At 38.5% G+C, this 15,003-nt stretch overlaps 1 protein-coding gene across 4 annotated transcripts in view; it reads left to right on the forward strand.

The window, feature by feature from the left end:
• The window catches only part of OGT (O-linked N-acetylglucosamine (GlcNAc) transferase), a 36,968-nt gene that overhangs the window by 11,651 nt on the left and 10,314 nt on the right, over window positions 1-15,003 (forward strand). For all 4 annotated transcript variants that reach the window (XM_029240149.1, XM_029240148.1, XM_029240151.1 and 1 more), the window contains exons 5-18: window positions 1,869-1,985; window positions 4,228-4,307; window positions 4,863-5,058; window positions 5,315-5,455; window positions 6,048-6,148; window positions 6,310-6,463; window positions 6,566-6,667; window positions 6,864-7,043; window positions 7,714-7,872; window positions 8,021-8,110; window positions 12,907-13,032; window positions 13,460-13,630; window positions 13,744-13,860; window positions 13,951-14,121. In XM_029240149.1, coding sequence (XP_029095982.1) covers window positions 1,869-1,985; window positions 4,228-4,307; window positions 4,863-5,058; window positions 5,315-5,455; window positions 6,048-6,148; window positions 6,310-6,463; window positions 6,566-6,667; window positions 6,864-7,043; window positions 7,714-7,872; window positions 8,021-8,110; window positions 12,907-13,032; window positions 13,460-13,630; window positions 13,744-13,860; window positions 13,951-14,121 — 1,905 coding nt within the window. The remainder of the gene's footprint in view (window positions 1-1,868; window positions 1,986-4,227; window positions 4,308-4,862; window positions 5,059-5,314; window positions 5,456-6,047; window positions 6,149-6,309; window positions 6,464-6,565; window positions 6,668-6,863; window positions 7,044-7,713; window positions 7,873-8,020; window positions 8,111-12,906; window positions 13,033-13,459; window positions 13,631-13,743; window positions 13,861-13,950; window positions 14,122-15,003) is intronic.

Below are 15,003 nucleotides of genomic sequence, written 5' to 3' on the forward strand. Positions count from 1 at the left end.
ATCAGTGCATTTGAAAATTCAAGCCAGCATATTCCTAGTAGATGGAAGCAAAATTAAGTTGTCTTTGTAGAAAATGAAGAGCCTTTCTTCCAGCAAAAATCCCTGCTGTATGCAATAGCCCTGATTAACCCTCTCCCTTCTGCATGTTTCCCATATTACAGACTTGAGACTGTCCTCATTCCCATATGTAATAGACATCCAAAGAATTTCAATTGCTTTGTTGAACTTTTACTAATGATCTTGTTTTTATTTTCTCTCTTGTTTTTGGTTTTTCACCATTGATATTGTATTTAGAAGGTTTCAGGTGGGTGAAACCTCCTATTCCATGCGTAAGGTGCCTCGCTGAAGGGAGCTCGAGGCCTGGATCTAGGGCAGACACACACCTCCTCCTCTTCCAGCAAGGAACGCACCGAAAAGTCACATGATGAGAAATATGGTAACGGGTTTGTAACTGCCACAGCAAAACAATTTGCCTCCATGCCTGAATCTTCTGTCTTGTGGCTTCAGAAACAGCTTAAAATAATTTTATTTACAAGCAAGTTATGTAAGAGAATGTTTTATACTATAGCCACAATTCTGTCAAAGATAAGTAAAAGTTAATTGATATTAAAAATTATTAGAGATAATTTACTAGTAAAAGCTTCTAACTCTTCTTGTTGTTCATTTTTTCCTTTTTTCTTCTTTGTTTGGATTGCAGCATTCTGCTCTTCTGATGATGCGCTGTGACCCTGCAGTAGCGCAAAGGCTGCGCAGCGTTAATGCGCAATGCGTGCGAATGAGCCCCTGTGAACGGTTGACTAGATGAGTAATCTGATTGACTGGCTCCCTCAGTCCTATTTTGTAGCCTTTTTGGATAAAATTGGGTTTTAACATACCTCGAGTCCAACTAATCTCATTAAACAAATATTCTCTATGGGCCTGTCTAGTAGATTAATGGATCTGGTTGGCCGTTTGCTGCGTCTAGGGGTGTTCTATGTAGCGCAGCAGTTCGCAGCGATTGCGCAGTGCGATGCTGTTAGGTTGCGCAAGCGATGTTTGCGCTCGCATTACAGGGACCTCAACCTAGGTGCAGTCCTGTCATATGAGGTTTCAGCTTCAGTCCCCCTTGGGAGACGGGCATTGTGAGGATGTGACTTATAGCCTGGCCTTATGATATCTGGCTTGTCAGAAAAACATTTTCCTCCTCAGTAGCATAGTTTTGATGTTAGTGAGGAACATTATTGTTTATTTAGAGCAGCATTTCCCAAAATGTGTTTTATAGGTATTCTCATAAAACGTCCAGTGAAAGAAGAGTTCCATGGTCAACTAAGTTCAGGGAACCGTGTATATACTATTAAAGGCTTAGGGAAGTCCTGTAGTCAAGAAACCTGTTTTCTGTTTTCCTAATTTATTTGATCGTGAAATCTTTTTTTCCAGTGATAACTATTAACACATCATAGAACAGACTTTGGGAAACTTGGGTGGGGGAGGAACTTAGCCTTAAGTGGCACCTTCCAGATAACACTTGAAAACAAGAGCAAGAGCCCTTAGGTGTTCAGATAAGAGAAGTCCAGCATAGAGTCTTAAGGCAACTGACTTCCCGGTTAAGTCCCCAGTGTAAGGGTTGGTCATTGGTTGGCAGAACTGAACATGGTGGTTTGCACCTGGGTTCTGGTGGCGCAGGCGCAGGAGCAGCCAGCTGTGGCAGCGCATTAGTTTTGGCGCAAGCGAGCCTATGCTGCAGGGTCACTTTTGGCTGGTCAGAGAAGGAATAATGATATCACCTTCTTCCCCCCTCCCCCAATCTTTTTTTTTCCCCTTTATAAATTTTCCCCTTTCCCTTTACCTCCTTCCCCTCCCATCTTCTTCTTTCATTAACCCCTCCTAAGGCATGTTATTTGAAAGCAATTGAGACGCAACCGAACTTTGCAGTAGCTTGGAGTAATCTTGGCTGTGTTTTCAATGCACAAGGGGAGATTTGGCTTGCAATTCATCACTTTGAAAAGGTTAGCCGTTAAATTAATAATTGGTATTTTTGAAGTGCTCATGTATGCAGGGTGTTTCTACTAGAACTAAATAATAGGCCTTTACTTAATCAGTCACATAATATCTTTGTTTCTCTTGACAGTATTGCAGCATTTGCTGGATGGTATATGGCAGTTTCCAGTTTAGCATTGAAAATGTACTTCAGTAATTAAAAATTCTTTTTTTAAACGGGCAGCTTTACTGTAAAGAAGCAGAGTTTCTTGGTGAAAAGACTGATTCCAGATCTGGGGCAGGAAATGTACAAAAATAATCTGGAGTGCCTTGTTGTGCCAGAAAGCAAGGAAGTTTTGATATATTTATGTCAAAAGGACTCAGGAGGCAACTGGAAGAGGCTCCTACTGGCTAAAGATGGGAGTTGAGCATCAATGGGAATAATAACTGAACTATACTGAAACTTATCAAATACATTTAAGTTCATGAGTATAATTATACTAAGAAGAAATTCATGGGTCATCTTTGGAAGATAAGGAGCAACTCATTTTGAGAACTGGTTAAACAGTTGTCCTCTCTCTCCTGTATGAACTGGACATCAGGGTAACCCAGTAGTTGATGGGGGAAATTTCTCTTTATACAAGTGTTCCAGCTAATAAATGAAGTAGGAATGATAGAATCAGAGTATAACCAATAATAAATTTAGGCATTTATCAGTGGCAAAAAAAAAAAGAGACACAACCAGACATTTTGTACCTTGTGATAGAAGTAAATACTTCCACCAGTGAAGTAGCCTTGCAAAAAGAGCAAAGAACCCAAATCTGATTACGCTTGTAGTTCTACCAATTTACAGGAAATACATGGGACAGGGAAACATAATAAGCACATTAAAGGACACCATAGGGGTGCAGTCAGCAAATTCAAACTATGGGAAGCTGTATAGGACAGTGATCTGATTTCTTCAACAAATTACAGGGATAAAAATGAAGATTTAAATTAAACTTTTAATTTAAAAGATTTGAAGAAACTCACAAAGACATGTTAATTGTATGGGTCTTATTTGGATCCTCAATCAAAGATAATCAGAAATTGGACCACTGGATGGGTATATGATATTAAGGAATTGCTGTCACTTTTTTAGGTGTGATATTGGTATTGTAGTTATGTTAGGAGGAAAAAGTATTCCTGTATTGTCCCTAAAAATTTTCAAATGAACTGATATGTCTGGGATTAGCTTCAGAATGATCTGGGAAGAGGGCGAGTTAGGTTGGAATATAGATTAAATAAAATTGAATATGATTTTTTAATTGTTGAAGCTGGGTAATGGAGACTTGGAGGTTATATTCCTCTGCTTTGGTATATATTTGAAATTTTCCATAATAAAAAAATTTTGGGGGTGGACATCTATTACTATAGACAATCTAAGTAAGTTAAGTGCAGCAGAGTTGCCATCTAAGTGAAGAGGAATGTTCTTAATGAGTCTTAAATATATTCACAGTTACTCATTACCTTTACCTTTCAGTATTTCAGTTCAGGTTTACATTCATTACACTATAGGAGTACCTACTCTCTTGCTCTGTGGTTCTCCTTGGTTGCACATGAGGAGCTTGTAAAAGATATGGATATCCTGGCCCCGTTTTCAGAGGGTCTGATTTAACTGGCCTGTGATGGAACCCAGGCTCCATTTAGGAGGTGAATTCTAATATACTGCCAGTGTTGAGAATTACTGCTGTAGATATATCTGGTCATATTTTAAGACAGCTTCAGAACTATCTGAATGAACCATTTAATGGTTAGTATCCCCTTGAAGTAATGTATCTTACTGAGTATACAGCTCTAATTACATATCTTACTAAGGTCTGAGTATACAGTTGTAGTTACTGAGGTATGTATTTCCTTATTCAGTTAGAGCTTGCTGCTTCTTCCTGCCATTATTTTTTTAGAAGAGCTAGGCTGATTAATTGAGAATAAAATGGGGCCAACCATGAGAAGTGTTCAGCTCAATAAAATTGGAGCAGACCCAATTTAAAATTTTTCCCTTCAGGACACATTTTGCTCTTACATTACATGGGAAGTTATTTTGGTAACATTGAGATTTGTGAATAATGAGTGGGTACTAAAATAATTGGGTTTTAAAAATGAAAGAAATAAGATTTAATTATACTAGAAAATGTAATTGGAGGTCTAAAATTATCTCAGACTAAAAACTTGTAATTGGGAAGTTAATCTGAAATCCTAACTTGCTCTAAGTAACTGTCTTGCAATTTTTAGGCTGTCACCCTTGACCCCAATTTTCTGGATGCTTATATCAATTTAGGAAATGTCTTGAAAGAGGCACGGATTTTTGACAGGTGAGGGAATGTTCTATTTGGAGTTTTTGTTGTATCAACACTTGAGTTTGGACTTAAATTATCACAGTGGGTCATTGAAATACACTTTCCTTTTCTACTATGTTACTTTCCCCCCCGCTCAGGTCTGCTGTATTACCTTTTATTATAGGTTTATTGTTGCCTGACTTCATTGTTGGCTTTTCACGAAGCCATTATCCTTCTCACTAGGAGTTTAGTTGAAGTTTCCTTTATTGTAAAACTGTTGAAATGGTTATCTTTTAGACTAAATTATTCCTTCTGTCTGATTCAGAAAGCTAAGTAAATCCTGACTTTCAACTTTTTGTTGCTGTTGTCAAAGGAAAGTCTGTTTCTTACGGGGGTATAGAAAATTTTTCAGTGTAAAAATACATTTTATAAAGGTGCAACTTTGATTTTTGAGGTTAAGTATAGTATGGCATGAATTAATTGTAACTAGTTGTAATTGATATACTTTGATAGAGTATAGAATGAAATAATTGTACCAAAGCATCCATTAAAAGTTAGTTGCATTGTGTGTGTGTGTGTTTCTGTTTATAGAGCTGTGGCAGCTTACCTTCGTGCCCTAAGCTTGAGTCCAAATCATGCAGTGGTACATGGCAACCTGGCTTGTGTATACTATGAGCAAGGCCTGATAGATCTGGCAATAGACACCTACAGGCGAGCTATTGAATTGCAACCACATTTCCCTGATGCTTACTGCAACCTAGCCAACGCTCTCAAAGAGAAGGGCAGTGTAAGGATTTTTATTCAGTCTCTTTCTTTGTTACCTGATGGCATTAAAAAGTCATTTTTGTACATATTGTCATTAAATATTGAGGTGGTAAATTGTTTAATTTTGGAGTTGTAGATGAGAGGAAGAATAGCAAAAATACCTGTTTTCTGGAATATTACCAGCCATTAGGCTTAACTAAGCAATTGTTAGAATAATATCAGTGGTGACTCTCTGATTCCTCTGTATAGGTTTTTGAATAGTTTGTTTTGTTTTTTAGGTTGCCGAAGCAGAAGATTGTTACAATACAGCTCTCCGGCTGTGTCCCACCCATGCAGACTCTCTGAATAACCTAGCCAATATCAAACGAGAACAGGGAAACATTGAAGAGGCAGTTCGCTTGTATCGTAAAGCATTAGAAGTATGTTGAGGGTGGTGTGGCTGGGTATTTTGTCTGTGTGATAGTAGAGGGAAGGCAGTTAAGTTTGCCATGTCATCCACCTCTTTTGTAAAAGTAGATAGTGGGTGAATCATTCGTTGAACCAGTAATTGAGTACCTAAGGTATGAGTGAGGTCCTGTGTGACATTCAAGAAAATCCTTAACATTGAGTTTGTTATTTTATGGGTAGATAAGATCGGCACAAAAAAATTTAAACAGTAAGCTAGAGTTCAAGAAGAGTTACCAGTAAATATATAATTTCAGTACCTGATGGCTGTAATGTTGGTTGGTAGGTGTGGTAGGAGTTTCGAAGAGAGATGCTAGAGTTACCAGCATAAACTAAGATGAGGAGAGGTCTACCTCATTATGTTTTGAAACACGGAGAGGTATAAAAGAAAGGAAGAGGTAGAATTTGAACTACTTGGCTTTGAAGAATGAGTAGACTTGGAGAAGGTGGAGAGAAGTGTAGGGATATAAAGGTGCTTGAGCGAAGTTCTTGTTGTGGTAAGTTATTACTGCTGTTTTAGCAGTTATTTTTTTTTTAAACCTCAGTTATCATCTTGAATCTTTATAGGTCTTCCCAGAGTTTGCTGCTGCCCATTCAAATTTAGCAAGTGTATTGCAGCAGCAGGGAAAACTGCAGGAAGCTCTGATGCATTATAAGGAGGCTATTCGGTAAGAGACTCACAGCCTTATTTTTTTCTTCTAAGTTTTTAAATGTTTGGCATTTGGCACATTTGGTATGTGGGACTTTTAATAATAGCAGACTAACTTAATATTACAGGGGGTTAAAGGTTTTTGTACTAGAGAAATAAAATCTTTGTCCTCTCCTTTAGAATCAGTCCTACCTTTGCTGATGCCTACTCTAATATGGGAAACACTCTAAAGGAGATGCAGGATGTTCAGGGAGCCTTGCAGTGTTATACTCGTGCTATTCAGATTAACCCTGCATTTGCGGATGCCCACAGCAATCTGGCTTCCATTCACAAGGTACTATTTTTTATATATATTTTATTACAATATATGCATCTTAGCACCTAATGTTTTTAATTTTAGGAAAAAATTTAACCATCCCACTTTATTTATTTCCAGGATTCAGGGAATATTCCAGAAGCAATTGCTTCTTATCGCACTGCTCTGAAGCTTAAACCTGATTTTCCTGACGCCTATTGTAATTTGGCTCATTGCCTGCAGGTAAAGAATAATGGGCCAGTAATTGGCTTTCAGGGTTGTAATCACTTTTTAATTGTATGTGCCATATTAATCCAAGCTTGGCTGGAGACACTGTTTTTTAATGGGTTATCTGACATTACTTTAGGCCAAAGACACATAGGATGTTAAGTCTTGGAGTAAGGTTTTCTGGATAATAACTTCTTTTTGCCTCCTCTAGATTGTCTGTGATTGGACAGACTATGATGAGCGAATGAAGAAGTTGGTCAGCATTGTGGCTGACCAGTTAGAGAAGAATAGGTTGCCTTCTGTGCATCCTCATCATAGTATGCTCTATCCTCTTTCTCATGGCTTCAGGAAGGCTATTGCTGAGAGGCATGGGAACCTCTGCTTGGATAAGGTGCGAGTCTTTCATTTTAATCTTTTCGTTGTAAAGTAAAACACAGATACAGAAAACTACATGAATCAAATTTATGGCTTAATGAGTTATCATAAGGTGTTTACCACCCAAGTTGAGAAATGAAGCTTCGTGAGCCAGCCCAGAAGCCCCCCTCCCATTGTGTCCTGTCTTGATCATAACCCCTTCCATTCTATAAGGTGGAATCCTTAACTGAAATACTTAACAGTAGGCTGATGGTGTTTTCCTTTAATTTTGAAACCATAGTTTTTATAAAGTGTTTGGTATTTTCTACTCACCTTTGAGAATTAGAGCAGTACTTGATCAAAGGTGGGAATTTTCTCAGCAGAATAGAGCAGAGTGCTAGGTGTAATTGTGTTTTTAAAAAATGCTTCCCTACAGAATTTTCTAAAATGCAGGGTTTGTCATGCTCTTCCCACTCTGCTTCCTTCCTACAACTTTAACTTGCTTGGGCTACTTCATAGGCCTCAGGAACAGGTCAAAGTATGAAGCATATTATACCAATTGCTAAGGTTGTATTAGACTGGTTATATGAATTAAAGAAGTATTCTGGGCATACCATTTCTAACAGGTATGCTTTTAGTCAGTTTTCCTAGATGAAAATTTACATATAGACTCAACTTTACTAACAAGCACTGAATTCCATTGGTAGATAAATGTCCTTCATAAACCACCATATGAACATCCGAAAGACTTGAAGCTCAGTGATGGTCGACTGCGTGTAGGATACGTGAGTTCTGACTTCGGGAATCATCCTACTTCTCATCTTATGCAGTCTATTCCAGGCATGCACAATCCTGATAAATTTGAGGTAAGACTAGTGTTGCTCTAGAGTCGCTATTTATAAAACCAAACAAACCCACAGTGGTAGCTTTATAGTCACTTTTAGGTGTTAAGCCCAGTGTCTTTTGGAAAGATTTGAGCCAAGGTTATTAAATATACTATGTGCTGCCTTTCAGGTATTCTGTTATGCCCTGAGCCCAGATGATGGCACAAACTTCCGAGTGAAGGTGATGGCAGAAGCCAATCATTTCATTGATCTTTCTCAGGTATGTGAAACTCTTATACTTACAACTTTCTTTTTTTTTTGAGTCCTCTCCGTCTTTTTCTTGATGAGTCTGGCTAATGGTTTATCAATTTTGTTTATCTTCTCCAAGAACCAGCTTTTAGTTTTATTGATCTTTGCTATTGTTTTCTTTGTTTCTATTTCATTTATTTCTGCTCTGCTCTTTATGATTTCTTTCCTTCTGCTAACTTCGGGTTTTGTTTGTTCTTCTTTCTCTAGTTCCTTTAGGTGTAAGGTTTGATTATTTATTTGAGGTTTTTCTTGTTTCTTGAGGTAGGACTGTAGCTATAAACTTCCCTCTTAGAACTGCTTTTGCTGCATCCCATAGGTTTTGGATCATCGTGTTTTCATTATCATTTGTCTCTAGGTATTTTTTGATTTCCTCTTTGATTTGTTCAGTGATCTCTTGGTTATTTAGTAACGTATTGTTTAGCCTCCATGTGTTTGTGTTTTTTACATTTTTTCCCCTGTAATTGATTTCTAATCTCATAGCGTTGCGGTCGGAAAAGATGCTTGATGTGATTTCAATTTTATTAAATTTACTGAGGCTTGATTTGTGACCCAAGATGTGATCTATCCTGGAGAATGTTCCATGCGCACTTGAGAAGAAAGTGTTATCTGCTGTTTTGGGATGGAATGTCCTATAAATATCAATTAAATCTATCTGGTCTATTGTGTCATTTAAAGCTTGTGTTTCCTTATTAATTTTCTGTTTGGATGATCTGTCCATTGGTGTAAGTGAGGTGTTCAAGTCCCCCACTCTTATTGTGTTACTGTCGATTTCCTCTTTTATAGCTGTTAGCAGTTGCCTTATGTACTGAGGTGCTCCTATGTTGGGTGCATATATATTTATAATCGTTATATCTTCTTCTTGGATTGGTCCCTTGATCATTTTGTAGTGTCCTTCCTTGTCTCTTGTAACATTCTTCGTTTTAAAGTCTATTTTACCTGATATGAGTATTGCTACTCCAGCTTTCTTTTGATTTCCATTTGCATGGAATATCTTTTTCCATCCCCTCACTTGCAGTCTCTATGTGTCCCTAGGTCTGAAGTGGGTCTCTTCTAGACAGCATATATATGGGTCTTGTTTTTGTATCCACTCAGTGAGCCTGTGTCTTTTGGTTGGAGCATTTAATCCATTCACGTTTAAGGTAATTATCGATATGTATGTTCCTGTGACCATCTTGTTAATTATTTTGGGTTTGCTTTTGTAGATCCTTTTCTTTTGTGTTTCCCACTCGGAGAAGGTCCTTTAGCAGTTGTTGTAGAGCTGGTTTGGTGGTGCTGAATTCTCTTAGCTTTTGCTTGTCTGTAAAGCCTTTGATTTCTCCATCAAATCTGAATGAGATCCTTGCCAGGTAGAGTAATCTTGGTTGTCAGTTCTTCCCTTTCATCACTTTAAGTATGTCATGCCACTCCCTTCTGGCTTGTAGAGTTTCTGCTAAGAAAGCAGCTGTTAACCTTATGGGAGTTCCCTTGTATGTTATTTGTCGTTTTTCCCTTGCTGCTTTCAATAATTTTTCTTTGTCTTTAATTTTTGCCAGTTTGATTACTATGTGTCTTGGCATGTTTCTCTTTGGGTTTATCCTGTATGGGACTCTCTGCGCTTCCTGGACTTGGGTGGTTATTTCCTTTCCCATGTTAGGGAAGTGTTTGACTATAATCCCTTCAAATATTTTCTCTGGTCCTTTCTCTCTCTCTTCTCCTTCTGGGACCCCTATAATGCGAATGTTGTTGCGTTTAATGTTGTCCCAGACGTCTCTTAGGCTGTCATTTGTTTTCATTCTTTTTTCTTTAGTCTGTTCTGCAGCAGTGAATTCCACCATTCTGTCTTCCAGGTCACTTATCCGTTCTTCTGCCTCAGTTATTCTGCTATTGATTCCTTCTAGTGTAGTTTTCATTTCAGTTATTGTATTGTTCATCTCTGTTTGTTCTTTAATTCTTCTAGGCCTTTGTTAAACATTTCTTGCATCTTCTCAATCTTTGCCTCCATTCTTTTTCCGAGGTCCTGGATCATCTTCACTGTCATTATTCTGAATTCTTTTTCTGGAAGGTTGCCTATTTCCACTTCATTTAGTTGTTTTTCTGGGGTTTTATCTTGTTCCTTCATCTGGTACATAGCCCTCTGCCTTTTCATCTTGTCTATCTTTCTGTGAATGTGGTTTTTGTTCCACAGGCTGCAGGGTTCTTGCTTCTGCTGTCTGCCCTCTGGTGGATGAGGCTATCTTAGAGGCTTGTACTTCCAACTTTTTATTTTGAGCAAATAGTGAATAAAACTGTTGGTGTGTAGCTTGTATCCTCAATTTTCTTTTTTTAATTTAATTAATTTATTTATTTTTGGCCGCTTTGGGTCTTCATTGCTGCCCATGGGCTTTCTCTAGTTGTGGCGAGTGGGGTCTGCTGTTCATTGCGGTGCACAGGCTTCTCATTGCGGTGGCTTCTCTTGTTGTGGAGCACAGGCTCTAGGCGCGTGGGCTTCAGTAGTTGTGGCACGTGGGTGCAGTAGTTGTGGCTCGTGAGCTCTAGAGCACAGGCTCAGTAGTTGTGGCACACGGGCTTAGTTGCTCCATGGCATGTGGGATCTTCCCGGACCAGGGCTCAAACCTGTGTCCCCTGCATTGACAGGCAGATTCTTAACCACTGTGCCACCAGGGAAGCCCATATCCTCAATATTTTCCATGACAGGTATTTAACATCAGCTACTACATACCTGTGGGCCATTGCTTTGATCTTATTTCCTTGATTGTTTACATTTATTACATTGCATTTATAATCAGCATGGATTTTTGCTGTGTTTGCAAATGAAATAGAAATATGGTGTATTTGTGTGTGGACGTAAAACTTCTCTGCGGATTGAGCTAGCACTTGTGACAGTAGATACCTAATATTACCTGAATAAATTGAACAAAATGGTGGCTTGGAAGAAGAACAAAAAAGTCATTTAAAGGGCCTTTGCCGGGCTTCCCTGGTGGCGCAGTGGTTGAGAGTCCGCCTGCCGATGCAGGGGACATGGGTTCGCACCCCGGTCAGGGAAGATCCCACATGCCGCGGAGCGGCTGGGCCCATGAGCCGTGGCCGCTGGGCCTGTGCGTCCGGAGCCTGTGCTCTGCGACGGGAGAGGGGAAAAAAAAAGGGCCTTTGCCTTTGGTTTTCTTTATTTCTATCCTTGCTCCATTGTTGTTTCCTCTAGGAGCAAAAGTTTTATGATAAATTAATATTGAAACCTGTGAGGGAATGAATTTGCTGCAGGTATGGACTAGAGTTTTTTCTTATAGACGCTGTTGGCCACTTTGGTGACTAACAGAGGTATGTATGGTATACCCAGTAATTCATATATATGAATCATTGAAGTCCTAGCAGAAGGATTGTGAGACTCTTGTCATTTCATAAATAATTTCTACCAACGTCTTTTGTGTTATGATTGTTGCTTTGGAAATATACCTGACCATTTTTGATGTAGGGTTGGACTCTCTGTGACCAAGAAGAATATGGCCCTCCACCTCTGACACCTTTTAGGATTCACTGCTTATTGACTGAAGTCTAAACTCTTTAAAAATATGTATTTATTAATTATATATATATATATATATATATATATATATATATATATATATATATATATATATATATATATAAATTGAAACGTAGTTGACGTACAGTGTTATGTTAGTTCCAGGTGTACTACATAGTTATTTGCATACATTATGAAATCACCATGATAAGTCTAGTAACCACCTGTCCCCATACAAAGTTATTGCAGTATTATTGACCATATTTCTCATGTTGTATGTTGTATCCCTGTGGCTTGCTTGTTTTATATCTGGAGGTTTGTACTACTTAATCCTGTTCACCTATTTTGCCCCCTCCCTCCCTTCCCTCTGGCAACTTTTAAATGGCTGAGGAATATTCCATTGTGTATATATATCACATCTTCTTTTTCCATTCATCCATTGATGGACACTTAGGTTACTTCCATATCTTGACAATTGTAAATAGTGCTGCAGTGAACATTGGTGTGCCTGTATGAAGTCCAAGCTCTTCAGTGTGGCCTTCGCAACCTTTCTAAACAAACAACCTTGTTTGCCAGTGCTTTTCACCCATCATTAGCCCTCAGTTATACCCTATATCAAATAGAAGTGATCTACCCATTTTTTAACCCTACCATGCACTTTACTCTGGTTCTTTATTCATACAGTTCTCTGTTGAGATTGTATTCTGTCCAGCTCCCTCAAACTCCTATCCATCTTTTTAAAAAATTTATTTATTTATTTATTTTTGGCTGCATTGGGTCTTTGTTGGTGTGTGTGGGCTTTCTCTAGTTGTGGCGAGCGGGGGCTACTCTTTGTTGGGGTGCGTGGGCTTCTCATTGCGGTGGCTTCTCTTGTTGTCGAGCATGGGCTCTAGGCACGCGGGCGTCAGTAGTTGTGGCACGTGGGCTTAGTTGCCCCACAGTGTGTGGGATCTTCCTGGACCAGGCCTCGAACCCGTGTCCCCTGCATTGGCAGGCGGTTTCTTAACCACTGACCCACCAGGTAAGTCCCAAGCCTAGTTGTTCATACATTCAGTCTAGAGGTAAACTCTCCTTCCTCTGTGTCCTGTTTGTGTAATGCTGTGGGCCCATTTTAATGGTACTTAACCATGTTTTTACCCCGCATTAATGTAATTTGTGTTGTTGCCACTTTTGCATCTGGGAATTTGAATTCTGTCCAATGCCATTAAGACTAATTGAGTCAGTTTTAGATTATACATAGTATGAGTTCTTATTTTTTTATTCCATAGATTCCATGCAATGGAAAAGCAGCTGATCGCATCCATCAAGATGGTATACACATCCTTGTAAATATGAATGGTTATACCAAGGGTGCTCGAAATGAACTCTTTGCTCTCAGGCCAGCTCCTATTCAGGTAAAGGAAATAATGATAATTATTCACAGTGTTTATTGGGCTAAGAAGACAGTGATAGGTTTTTTCCCCTCTTTGGTTAACTGTCCTTTGAAACAATAGGACAGACATGCTTGACTTAATGAAAAAAAAAAAAGTGTAGCTCTTGAAAATGAACAGGGACAAAGAATTTTGAGTGAGAACACAGTGCCCACAGGAACATGTATATGGAGACATGCAATTTGTAGTTGGATGTAAACCGTTGTTCTGTCCTGTAAATTGGAAAAACGGTTTAGCACTTAGAAGTTTAGTCTAAAATATTACTTGATTGCTCTTGGCTAAGGAAGTCCACCCTCCTTGGTTGTTGGTTTACTTATTTAATTTTAAGCTATTTTGCTGAAGGTTCTTAGTCAGTTTTTGGTCTGATTTTTTTTTTTTTTTTTTCTTTTAGGCAATGTGGCTGGGGTACCCTGGGACTAGTGGCGCGCTTTTCATGGATTATATCATCACTGATCAGGAAACTTCACCTGCTGAAGTTGCTGAGCAGTATTCTGAGAAACTGGCTTATATGCCCCATACTTTCTTTATTGGTGATCATGCTAATATGTTCCCTCACCTGAAGGTAGGTAGAAAAACAGTGCTATAGGGGAATTGCAAAGAACTGTAGTCATTTATTTCCTTGCTGCTGTTCCTGTGCATCCTGAAAGATATGTCTGAAACTTTTTTTTCGATTAGAAAAAAGCAGTCATCGATTTTAAGTCCAATGGGCACATTTATGACAATCGGATTGTGCTGAATGGCATCGACCTCAAAGCATTTCTTGATAGTCTACCAGATGTGAAAATTGTCAAGGTCAGAACCTGGTCAATACTGTCATTGAAATTAAGTTATCTGCATTTGGGATATTTTCCCTAATGATGTATTTTGTGTAATTATTTTAAGATGAAATGTCCTGATGGAGGAGACAACGCAGACAGCAGTAATACAGCTCTTAATATGCCTGTCATTCCTATGAATACTATTGCAGAAGCAGTTATTGAAATGATTAACAGAGGACAAATTCAGATAACAATTAATGGATTCAGTATTAGCAATGGACTGGCAACTACCCAGGTGAGAAGAGAATAATAGAACATACTATCTACCACCAAGTATACATTTATCTTCTTTACATCTCATAACTCTAGGAGGTAAGCATCATTACTTCTGTTTTATAGATGAGGAAATGAATTCAGTGGAAACTGGCATCTTATATAGGTTTGTTTGATTTTAAAAGTCTCTTGGATTCAGCCAGCAGGTTACTTAATGAGAGTCTTCTGTGTTAATACCTTGTTATTCCCTGCCTGTGGCTTTACTCTTACCAACGGTGAACTGTCTGTAGGCATCATACAGTGTCTTGCTTCTGTAAGTCATCCTTTCCCCAGTTAAATCTTACTCATCTTTAAGACTTTCAGTTCAGACAACTCCGCCAGGAATCTGTTTCTGTCCATATCCCTGACCTCTCCTTCCCTGCTCCATTGGTACCTGTATTCTCTGTTCTTGTAGTATTTGGGATATATCTTTACATCTAGCACAACACATTATAATTCCCTGGGTTTGTATGTATTCTCCACTGAATTGAATTACTTTAGGGTCCGTTTCTTAGCCACAATAATGAAGTAGGTGCTGAGTAAATATTGGGTTGGCCAAAAAGTTCGTTCAGGTTTTTTTATAAACTTGTATGAAAAATCCGAATGAACTTTTTGGCCAACCCAATATTATATATTGCATACTTGAATAAGTGAATATGTAACTCTGTCAAGAGATCATAAGGCAAGGATCTCTGACCTCTTTAGGAGTTAACAGTTTTAGTGGTATAGCAGTTTATACAAAGAATGCTTGAAATGAATTAAGGTAAAGGAATTAATCACCTGTAATGTGTATTGGGCCTGAACTGTCCTTTGAAACAATAGGGCAGACATGCTTGACTTAAGGAAAGAAAAGTATACTTCTTGA

This window comes from Monodon monoceros, unplaced genomic scaffold, assembly GCF_005190385.1.
Source record: "Monodon monoceros isolate NGI ecotype Baffin Bay Population unplaced genomic scaffold, NGI_Narwhal_1 Super_Scaffold_22, whole genome shotgun sequence".
NCBI classification, from domain to species: domain Eukaryota; kingdom Metazoa; phylum Chordata; class Mammalia; order Artiodactyla; family Monodontidae; genus Monodon; species Monodon monoceros.